Source organism: Amblyraja radiata, chromosome 2 (assembly GCF_010909765.2).
Source record: "Amblyraja radiata isolate CabotCenter1 chromosome 2, sAmbRad1.1.pri, whole genome shotgun sequence".
Classification (NCBI taxonomy): domain Eukaryota; kingdom Metazoa; phylum Chordata; class Chondrichthyes; order Rajiformes; family Rajidae; genus Amblyraja; species Amblyraja radiata.
Window position 1 is genome coordinate 26,210,053 of NC_045957.1, and position 12,254 is coordinate 26,222,306.

A 12,254-nucleotide genomic window follows, 5' to 3' on the forward strand; every position below is an offset into this window, starting at 1 on the left:
CATAGAACAGTACAGGAATGATTGTGCTGCACTGTTCTACGTTCAATAAGAGAATGCCGTCTCTCGTCTCCCCCACCGGTAGGTCTCTGCTCCCCCGGGACACACATCTCCTACCTGTCGTAGCAGTTGTAATCATCCAGCCAGCAGCCCTTCTTGACCAGTTCAATTGAGCCGGAATTGTTCCTCCAGGAAGCGTAGCAATGGAGCCTCTTGTCCTTCTCACCCTCGCAGTGCTCCACCCCGCTCTTGTTGGTCTTTTCCAGCTCGTGGTTCGCATTGTAGTACTCGCACGTCCTGGTCTCCGCTTCTCCCTGGCCCGGACCTGTGAGGAGACAGGGTGGTCGGCAGGTCAGGTTGGGGGGTCCGCACAGGCCAACAGCTGGACGCACCTCAGCAACATCTGGAAACAGCCCACTCATCGTCCCACCCGCCCCAAACCCTGGCACATCTAGATGCCCAATCTAAAACACGCATCAAAGACAGGCCCAAAGTGCCGGAGTAACTCAGCATGTCAGGCAGCATCACTGGAGAACATTGATAGGTAACATTTCAGGTCAGGATCCTGCTCAGCAATGTTACCCATCCTTTTTCTCCAGAGATGCTGCCTGATCCGCTGAGTTACTCTGGCACTTTGGGTCTATCTTTGGCATAACCAACATCTGTAGTTCTTTGTTTCTACATAAAACACACATCAGTCTGAAGGAGGGTTCCGACCCAAATCATCGCCTTTCCATGTTCTCCAGAGATACTGCCTGACCAGGCAAGTTACTCCAGCATTATGTGTCTACACTCGTTCATCAAGGATCACTCACATCCCTCTTCAGTCAGATGATGTTTCAAAAAAAACTCTGATCAAGACCACAAGAAATTGCAGAGAATTGTGATGTAGCCCAGACTCCCCACCATTGACTCTATCCACACTTCACGCTGCCTCGGGAAAGCAGCCAACCTAATCAAAGACTTGTCCCAACCCAGTCTGAAGAAGGGTTTCGGCCTGAAACGTTGCCTATCTCCTTCGCTCCATAGATGCTGCTGCACCTGCTGAGTTTCTCCAGCACTTTTGTCTACCTCCGGTCATTCTTTCTTCGGGCTGACTGGATAGATACCACGCACAAAGCGCTTTTCACTGTCCCTCGGTACATGAGACAATAATAATAATAAACTGAACTAAACTATTGAGCATTACAAATATCGACTAAACTTCAAACTACCATCTGTCTAGATTGTACCAGACATTTTGGGCCTTTGCTTTTTCACAAATATTGGGGAGGGTTTTATTTTATGGAACTTTTAGTTTGTTTATTTATTATGCTACGGGTCCAGGCACCTTGCGTTTCGTTTAACGCACTTGTTCATTTGAAAGTAAAGCCTGATTTACGCACTCGTATTTTTGGATTAAGGCGCTCAAATTTACACCTGGCAGCGTAGTCACGAGAATGTTTAATTTACACGTTTCTGAATTGCGCGCTGCTTTTTAAGAACATAGTTCCGGGTGAAACGCGAGGTGCCTGCGCTGTGTTATGCTGCAGCAAGTGAGAATTACATTATTCCATTTCAGTACACTTGGCAATTAAACACTCGACACTCTTAATGACAACTGTTTCCATATGTCCGATACCAGAGGCGGCGACCGAGGGAGACTATTGTGCACACACACTGTCTCTGGACATTTCCTATCCATGTACTTGCCCAGGTACAATGATCTCCATCCTTCCATGAGCTTCTGAGACCAGCAGGCACCTCGAGATACTGGGTAACATACAAGCAATGCTGTCTCTGCAAATTCATCTCAACTCATCAGTCAGCTCGAACACACAAATAAATAAACTCAATTTTTGGGAACTGTCCAATCAGTAACATTGTTGTCCTCCATCCTTGGTCTATGGAAAGTTGACTACATCTCTCCCACGATTTTCCAGCAACTGGTGGTCCGGCACCCCCTTAAATCCGCACAAATTTACAAGAGTGCTCTAAAAAACCCCATCCGGAAGTCCCCCCGACAATGTTGCGCCCAGACTGGGCAAGGCTGCCGCTGTCTAGTTCATCGGGACTTCTGCGGCTGAAGGGCGGGTTGAATTTGCCCCTTGTGGCTGGGGCTCTGGAACTCCAGCCTGGCCAGAGCCGGCGGATCCATTCCCACAGCTAACTTCCGAGGCCGGGACAGCGGCTTCTTGGCGGACTGCTCTGATACCGTTGGACTCCTCTCGGAGGTTGTGGCAAAACAGATAATCCGGAAAGGCCCTGGAAATTCTCATCCCTCAGCACCATCCATGTATGTATCCCACTGGGAACGCTCATTGAGGGAATCGATAAAGACCAAACCAGCTTCAGTCCGAAGAACAAATTTTCCCCATGTTGTCCTCATCCCAACACCTCCTGACCTCCCCTCTCCCATCAGCCAAGAGGTACAGAAGTGTGAAAACACACACCTTCAGATGCAGGGGCAGGTTCCTCCCAGCTGCTATCAGGCGACTGAACCATCCTACCAACAACTAGTGGAGCGGTTCTGACCTACAATCTCCCTCATTGGAGACCTTTGAACTATCTTTACATCAGACTTCAATGTTATGTGTTGTACTTAACATTGTACCCTTAATCCTTTACCCGAGGACTGTGGATGGCTTGACTATATTTACAGTCTTTTCTTAGACTCGTTAACATGCAAACAAAAACTTCACTGTAGCACCGTCAACGTGACGATAATAAACTAAGCTATGTATGTTATGCCCTTTCCCTGTGCACTGTTGGCAGATTGACTGTATTCATGGGCAGTTGTTTCTTTGACAGCACACATAGAAACATAGAAATTAGGTGCAGGAGTAGGCCATTCAGCCCTTCGAGCCTGCACCGCCATTCAATATGATCATGGCTGATCATCCAACTCAGTATCCTATACCTGCCTTCTCTCCATACCCCCTGATCCCTTTAGCCACAAGGGCCACATCTAACTCCCTCTTAAATATAGCCAATGAACTGGCCTCAACTACCTTCCGTGGCAGAGAATTCCTGAGATTCACCACTCTCTGTGTGAAAAACGTTTTTCTCATCTCGGACCTAAAAGATTTCCCCCTTATCCTTAAACTGTGACCCCTTGTTCTGGACTTCCCCAACATCGGGAACAATCTTCCTGCATCTAGCCTGTCCAACCCCTTAAGAATTTTGTAAGTTTCTATAAGATCCCCCCTCAATCTTCTAAATTCTAGCGAGTACAAGCCGAATCTATCCAGTCTTTCTTTATATGAAAGTCCTGACATCCCAGGAATCAGTCTGGGATGTTCCTGCGATGTCCTGGGACAAACCGCACTGTATCACTAATCTGAGCAAAAGCTTTTCACTCTACCTCAGTGCACGTGATAATAATAATAATAATAATAATAATAATAATAAACTAAACGTGTGACTTTAGGCCAGCCCATTCAGCTCACTGCCCACAAACGGCAAGCAACTACAGCCCAGTAATCCTCTGCAGATCAAACTGAAGTGAAACACCAGCTGCCTCTTCCGTGTGTGTGTGTGTGTGTGTGTGTGTGTGTGTGTGTGTGTGTGTGTGTGTGTGTGTGTGTGTGTGTGTGTGTGTTTGCGTGTGCGCGTGCGGAGCATGGTGGGCCAGAGAGGGGAAAAGGGAGCAAACCGCGACACGTCACGAGCCGGACATCGAATAGTCCTCGGCTCGCGGCAGAGCCTTGATCTGTGAACGACTGGCTCCCACAATAAACTCCGCTCCTACAAATACCCAACCCCTTTACTGCCTCCACCTTGTGTACAACGCAAACCCAGCTTTACGCCGCTTTAGAGATATGGTGAGGAGAACAGGCCCTTCGGCCCAGCGAGTCTGTGCCGACCAGCGATCACCGTACACTCACTAGCACTATCCTACACACTAGTGACAATTTATAGAAGCCAAGCAAGCCTGTACGTCTTTACAGTGTGGGAGCACTTGGGGAAAACCCACACGGTCACAGGGAGAACGTACAAACTCCGTACAGACTACACCTGCAGTCAGGATGGAACCCGGGTCTCTGGTGCAGTAAGGCAGCTACTGCACCACTGTCACACAAGCTCTCAGGTTTATTTCTAGTGAGTCGTAAATGAGAAATGGAGAAGTCACATTCTACTCTCATGGGCACTTGGTAGGATGACGGTGTCACGATACGAATCTAGAGGGTGGCACACCATGGCTCAGCGGGAGAGCTGCTGCCTTACTGTGCCAGAGACCTGGGTTTGATCCTGACCACAGGTGCTGTGTGTACAGAGTTTGTACGTTCTCCCTGTGACCGCATGGATTTTCTCCCCGTGCTCCAATTTCCTCCCACACTTCAGTCGTGTGGGTTGTGGGTTAATTGGCTTTGGTTTAAAAAAAAAAAAAAAAAAAAAAAAAAAAAAAAAAAAAAATTGTACATGGTCCTTAGTGTTAAGATAGTGTTAGTGTACGGGGTGATCGCTGGTCCGAAGGACCTGTTTCCACACTGTACCTATAAAGTCTGGCCTATCCCAACCCCAGTCCCACCCCTGACCAATCCCAACCCCAGGCCAACCTCAGTGGGAAGCTGGTCGCAGCCAGTGGACCTGCACCGACACACACTTTGACCAGACCCAGCCATCACCTTCCAGAATGCGAGACTGCTGCCAAACAAGGTTTCTGGCTGTTCCCAATCCCCACGCGACCCCGCAGCCAGCGCATAATTGTGCTTTTATTCACAACATTAACGCACACAGGTTCAGAAGGATGGGGGGGGGCTCATTGAAACATACTGAATAGTGAAAGGCCTAGATAGAGTGGGTGTGGAGAGGATATTTCCACCAGTGGGAGAGTCTAGGAGCAGAGGCCACAGCCTCAGAATAAAAGGACGTATCTTTGGAATGGTGGTGAGGAGGAATCTCTTTAGTCAGAGGGTGGTGAATCTGTGGAGCTGTCACAGAAGGCAGTGGAGGCCAAGTCAATGGATATTTTTAAGGCAGAGATTGACAGACTCTTGATTAGTACAGGTGTCAAGGGTTATGTGGAGAAGGCAGGAGAATGGGGTTAGGAGGGAGAGGTAGAGCAACCGTGATTGAATGGCAGAGTAGACTTGAAGGGTTGAATGGCCTAATTATGCTCCTATAAGCTATGAATTAATGGTGGACCAAACAGGAGCACTCATCAATTCATGGCTCCAAAGCTGACCCATCCCAAAGCTGATAATTCTGGTCAGCTAGCCAGCCTCAGGACTATTGTCGCCAATCAGTGGCAGAACCATTTAGTTGGTCAGTGTGGCACAGCGGTAGAGTTGCTGCCTTACAGCAAAATGCCGCGCCGGAGATCCGGGTTCGATCCCGGGTGCTGTCTGTACGGAGTTTGTACGTTCTCCCCGTAACCTGCGTGGGTTTTCTCCGAGATCTTCAGTTTCCTCCCACACTCCAAAGACGTACCAGTTTGCAGGTTAATTGGCTTGATAAATGAAAACATTTCCAGTATAAAATTATCCAACTTCCAGTGGACATTTCAGAGGGTACAAGGTACAGGTAGACAGGGTACCTGTCTCCTGCTGTATGTGCAAGCTCTTTTTTAACACCACATCACTAAGTGCTGTATATAGCACACCAAGTCGACTCTCCCTTAAGTTGTTCATTATTTCACCTGCACAGCGATACAGCAATAAGCTTTGTTTTGTATGATATTCAATCGTCAAACTCAAGTAAACAAGGGGGACAATACAGAGTGCAGAATATAGTTCTCAGCATTGTAGCGCCTCAGTTCCATAGACAAAGTCCAATGTCCGCAATGGGGTAGAGGTGAATCGGACAGTGCCCTAGCCCAGGGGTGGGGAACCTGTGGCCTAAAGGCAGCATGCGGCCTTCTAGGCCATTAAGTGCGGCCTTTTGAATGAATCCAAATTTTGTAGAACAAATCCTTTTATTTTTATTTTATGAATATGTTTTTGTTCGTCTTCTATTATTTTTATTTTAATCTTAAAATGAACGCATTTAAAATTTCAGAGTAAAGGAAGTTTCAACGAAATAATCCTCCCCGACTGACGGCCACAATGAAAGCATTAGTAGGTCATGAGGCCTATTTTAACACCTGTTAAGGGCCTGTCCCACTGTACGAGGTAATTCAAGAGCTCTCCCGAGTTCAAAAAAAAATCTAACTCGTGGTAAGCACGTAGAATGTATGTAGCGGGTACGTCGGAGCTCGGGACGTCTCTCAGCGGCTCGTAAGGCTAACGGCAGGTACTCGGGAAACACGGTAAGCTCGTGAAGACTCGTGAAGATTTTCAACGCTGAAAAATATCCACCAGATTCCCAAGTACCTACAAGCGGCTATAACCGTAATTCTCCGAGTTCGAATCAGGGGAAACTCGGGAGAACTCTTGAATTAGCTCGTACAGTGGGACAGCCCCTTCATGCTCATTATATAGTTCTTAAGCGACTAGAATGTACATTAACCTCCCACAAGAAGCAGTCACAACAAAGTCATTAAAAGGTTAGTTAACTTTAGAATTAACATTTTTTTTTCATTTTCTTGAAGTTAGTACATGGTAGTTAGATTTTTACAAAATAACGTACATTTTGAAGTATATCTAATTGAAGTTTCTTGGATGCGGCCTTATTAGATTACAGCTAACTTAATGTAGCATCCCAGCATGAAAAGTTTCCCCACCCCTGCCCTAGCCTATGGAAAGGCCGTTCAGAAGCCTGATAACAGAGGGGAAGAAGATGCTCCTGAGTCTGGTGGTGCACGTTTTCAAGCTTCTGCACCTTCTGCTGGACGGAAGCGGGAAGAGGAATGACCAGGGTGGGACAAGATGATGCGTTCCATACCACGATCCCAGATGTCTTCAGTCTTTAGGGAATAGGGGGTTCCACTCTTCCATCATAGATGAGGCCCTCACTCATGTCTTCTCAATATCCCGATATCAATTCCCTTGCTCCCTCTCCCCCCCCCCCCTCCAGTCACAACAGGGACAGAGTCCCCCTAGTCTTCACTTTCACCCCAACATAATCCTCCGACATTTTCGCCATCTGCAACGGGACCCCATCACGAGTCACAACCTCCCATCTCCACCCCTTTCCGCAGAGCCCTTTCCCACCGCAACTCCCTGGTTAACTCATCCGAACTCCCCATCTAAACCACCCCCTCCCCAGGTACCTTCCCCTGCAACCGCTGGAGATGCACCACCTGGCCCTAAACCTCCTCCCTCGACTCTGTCCAGGGACCTCGACTCTCCTCCAATCTCATCTACTGTCTCCGCTGTTCCAGGTGTAGATTCCTATATCTCGGCGAGACCAGGCGCAGACTGGGCGATTGTTTCGCTGAACACCTTTGCTCAGTCACCTCGGCCTATATGATCTCCTGGTTGTCAAACATTTTAACTCCCCTCCCATTCCCATACTGACCATTCTGTCCTGGGCCTCCTCCATTGTCAGTGTGAGGCCCAGCACAAATTGGAGGATCAGCACCTCATATTTTGCTTGAGCAGCTTTCAACTCAACCATATCAATATTGATTTCTCCAACTTCAAGTAACCCTTGCATCCCCTCTTACCCCCTCCCTCCCCCACCCTAATCATCGTGCTAGTTTCACTGTCTTTTCAACACATTATCACCTAACCCACAGCCAACAATGGACCATCGTTGCTTTTTGCATATCTTTCATTCATTTGTTCTATATTTCTCTCTATATATCACCGTCTATATCTCTCATTCCCCTTTGCCCCGACTCTCAATCTGAAGAAGGGTCTCGACCCGAAACATCACCTATTCCTGTTCTCCAGAGATACTGCCTGACCCGCTGCGTTACTCCATCTTTTTTGCCTATCTTCAGGGGTGTGACTAGTCTTTGATTGTGTTAAACATAATAGACAATAGGTGCAGGAGTAGGCCATTCGGCCCTTCGAGCCAGCACCACCATTCAGTTTGATCATGGCTGATCATCCCCAATCAGTACCCCGTTCCTGCCTTCTCCCCATATCCCCCGACTCCACTATCTTCAAGAGCCCTATCTAGCTCTTTCTTGAAAGTATCCAGAGAACCAGCCTCCACCTCCCTCTGATGCAGAGAATTCCACAGACTCACAACTTTCTGTGAGAAAAAGTGTTTCCTCGTCTCCGTTCTAAATGTCTTACCCCTTATTCTTAGACTGTGGCCCCTGGTTCTGGACTCCCCAAACATCGGGAACATGTTTCCTGCCTTGGTTGGTTCTTGGTTTCTTGGTCCTCCAAAATATTCCAAATCAAATTTAAACTGGAGGTGGTGGAGGGAGGAATTAAGCCAGAAAGGTTTATTGGGAAGAAAGAGCTACTTTAAATTTAGTTGCATCTGGTTGGATAACTATAGTAGGGTGGAGATTATTCCATGCTTTAATTGTGCGGGGGAAGAATGAATGCCTCTAGCATGACCAAACCCTTAACAATCTTATATGTATCAATAAGATATCCTCTCATCCTTCTAAACTCCAGAATGTACATGCCCAGCCGCTCCATTCTCTCAGCATATGACAGTCCCACCATCCCGGGAATTAACCTGGTAAATCTACGCTGCACTCCCTCAATAGCAAGAATGTCCTTCCTCAAATTAGGGGACCAAAACTGCACACAATACTCCAAGTGTGGTCTCACTAGGGCCCTATACAACTTCAGAAGGACCTCTTTGCCCCTATGGACACAAAGTGCTGGTAACTCAGCGGGTCAGGCAACATCCCTGGAGAAAAATGGGATGTGGTTTTGGGTCATGTAGGTTGTTTTTCTGAGTCTGCGTGAAAACGCACACGTGTGCTCGAACCAGTAGCAGTATTTAATAGTGAAGGGATGTTTCACATGCTTATATAATTTACACATTTAACTTCAATGGGTTTTGAGAGGCTTTGATCTGCTCAAAGGAAGGTGTTCTTGGCACTGTGCCCACATTCTTTCTCACCACAGCATCTTGTATTGCCTCTGCCACTGAATTAGGAATGCTCTCAATCACACTGCTCCTGAATATTTACATGCAAATCTTAGCAGGGATAAAGATTCTGGCCCCTACTCTCTCATGGCCACTCCACACTTTATACACTAACCACTGCTCCAGCAAACCAACCATTCCCCCAGTCTCAGATTTGAAAGCAGTATTAATCCTGTTGTATTTAAAATGCCCTTCTCGCTGGCTTGAATCTTTGGACTACAGAGATACAGGAAGTAACCAAGCCCTTTGGCCACCAAGTCCATTGCAACCAGCAATCACCCTGCACACTAGCACTATCCTACAAACTAGGGACAATTTACCATTTACAGAAGCCATTTAACCCGCAAACCTGCACGGCTTTGGAGTGTGGAAGGAAACTCGCAGTCACAGGGAGAAGGTAGACTCTGTACAGACAGCACCCGTAGTCTCTGGTGTTCTGAGGCAGCTGCTCTACAGCCATGCTGCCCGAAATTGCAGCAGGCTTTTGTAGGAGTACCTCCCCGGACCAAGAGGGGGAGGGAATTAGAATACAGCAGAAGTAGAATATTAGCAGAAATACAGCCTGAATCTTTAATTCCAGTCCAGTATCGATCATGTGGCTCACTAGTCAAACAGGAACCATCCCCCTCTTCCCCCCCCCCCCCCCAATTCCTCAACCTAGTCCCCTGCACAAACATCAAGTCTGTGGATTAACAAGAATAAATACAGAAGGGTAAGAGGCTGACAGAGGCAGTGACACAAGGAGAGCTGGGCACCCACATCGCATGAACAGACACATTCAGTTCGCACACCTTTCAACCCGGCGGTCATTAGAATGCAAGCCCTGATCTCCAGCATTTGCCAATGCAAATCAGAAAGAACGCCTGGCTCCAGTAGGCAACTATCGATCCAGCCTATGCAATACATTTGTGCAGGTTCCACTGCGAGGAGGGGGGTTTGGGCAGTTGGGGAAATGTCAAACGGACTGACGCCGACCATATTGTGGTTTACCGCGTTATGCCACGTGTCTGCACTGGGCATGAATGGCCCGTTTCCATGCTATACCTCCAAACTAAACTACTGCCTCTTTGCTGAACAAATCTACTGGAATAGGCAGTAAATTGAGGCAGATATATTTAAGGCAGAGATCGATAGATTCTTGATTTGTACGGGTGTCAGAGGTTGTGTGGAGAAGGCAGGAGAATGGGGTTAGGAGGGAGAGATAGATCAGCCATTATTGAATGGCGGCGTAGACTTGATGGGCCGAATGGCCCAAATTTTACTCCTATTCTTTATGACCATACGAGCTGAAGCTACTGAACTCTGTGCTGCTGCGAGTAAAAATGTCATTATTCTGCTTCGGGGCATTTGACAATAAAACACTCTTGACGCTTGACTAAGCAGATGTCTGTTCTCCAGTAAAGAGCTGAAGATTTCTGACTGGGAAAGCAAACCTCAACATTACCAACTATTCCTGGTATATTGAGGGGTGTTTTTTATACCCACAACAAAAGTGCCGGTTTGAAGAGATTCACACCGACTGACCACTGCCTGGAGTGGGTAGCATTAGCTGAACAAAGAGAAGATTAGCATCTGTAAAGGTGAAAATGGGCTTTGTCCGTCCAACTACTCAAGGGCTCATTGTGCAACGTGACGGTATGCGAGGGGGGGGGGGGGGGGGGGGGGGGGGAGAGGAAATCACCTCCGTCAGAAACGCAGCACACTGGCTGGTTGGGGAGGGGCTGGTGTAGTTGAGTTTTGAAGATGGACGCACATGTCTTTGGGATGTGGGTGGAATCCCAAGCGCCCTGAGAAAACCCACACTGTCACCTGGAGAATATGCAACCCCCCCCCCATATATACAGCCGCCAAGGTCAGGATCGAACCCGGGTCTCCAGCCCTGTGAGGTAGTGGCTCTACCAGCTGCGCCGATCTAACAACTCTTCCCTTCAGCTCCCGGTTGAACATCGCCATTGTATTTGCCTCCAGGCCACAACCACTGGACACTGGAGAATGTTCCTTCCTCCACCTTGGGCTCTTTGACCAATCCCATCAATGCCAGTTTGACCAACGTGGAGGACAATTCTCTCCATCCACCCAACCTAGTGATTTTAAATACTTCCATCAGTTCTTCTCACGACCTCCTCACAGTTCAAAGGAGAACATTTCAATCTGTCCATATGACTGAAGTCACCCATCCCAGGACTGAGGAGGGATACCCTTTTGCTGTCCTCCATTTTAAAGTGAGCACACCATTCCCATTTTAAAGTAAGCACACCATTTGCCCCCACCCAGTTTAAGGTGACTGCACCCCTTGCCCCATTAACATTTCACAGTGGGCACATAGTTTGTCCCCATTTCCACTTTAATGTGGGAACAACCTTCCTTCCCCCCCCCACCTTCATTTTAAGGAGAGCACGCTTTTACCCCGCCCATTAAAGGAGAAGGATGCTTTTTCCACCACCGCCATTTTAAGGAGGGTGCTCTTCCTGACAGACACCCACCCACCAAACTGACACTTTAGTTCCATTTCGCCACAGATGCTGCCGAGTGTTCTGGGGTTTTCTGTTTGTGTTTCAGATTGCCAGCATTTGAAGCAAAAAAGTCCCTGCTCAAAATCGGTGTGGAATTATTCCAGGACTTCAGCCACTGCAGGACACCAGGGGGGTGACGGAGATGATGGGCAGGTGGCTTGGGGAAATTGTAAATTGTCCCCAGTGTATAGGACAGTGCTGGTGCGTGGGAATTACTGGTCAGTGCAGACTTGGTGGGACGAAGGGCCTGTTCCCGCGCTGTAACTCTAAACTAAACACACATAAATAAATGTACACACACACACACACACACGGGATTAGAACCAGTTTCTGGCGAACACTTAGCACATAACACTTGGAAAAAATCTTATGATGCAAATCTCAAAGCCACAAGACCAAACTCTTCAGTAACCCTTATCTAACCCTTTAACTTTACCCCTTAACTTCGAGCAGCTAAAAAAGTTGTGACACAAACAGACAGACTTGAATCCTGGACACAAAAGTCACACAGCCCGCTTTAATGCAAGGAAGGACACAAAGTGCCGGAGTAACTCAGCGGGTCAGACTGCATATTTGGAGAACATGGATAGGTCTATGCTTCGGGTCGGGACCTACTCTCGAAACGTCACCAGTCTGTCTCCAAATATGCTGCCTGACCCCACTGAGTTACTCCAGTACATTTGTCCTTTTTTTGTTAAAAAAAACCCCATCTGCAGTTCCTTTTTCTACCCCTTTAATGTAAAATGGAGATAATACACAACCTCAAGGTGCCTGGCTTTGTGCTACTGACATTTCAGTGTAAAATACCTCGTGTGTCTC

General features: G+C 47.6%; 1 protein-coding gene across 2 annotated transcripts in view; it reads right to left on the reverse strand.

Annotated features, from left to right (window-relative positions):
• acvr2b (activin A receptor type 2B) overlaps positions 1 to 12,254 on the reverse strand; it is a 78,519-nt gene that overhangs the window by 23,310 nt on the left and 42,955 nt on the right. For both annotated transcript variants that reach the window (XM_033043804.1, XM_033043813.1), the window contains exon 2: positions 115 to 322. In XM_033043804.1, the coding sequence (XP_032899695.1) occupies positions 115 to 322 (208 nt within the window). The remainder of the gene's footprint in view (positions 1 to 114; positions 323 to 12,254) is intronic.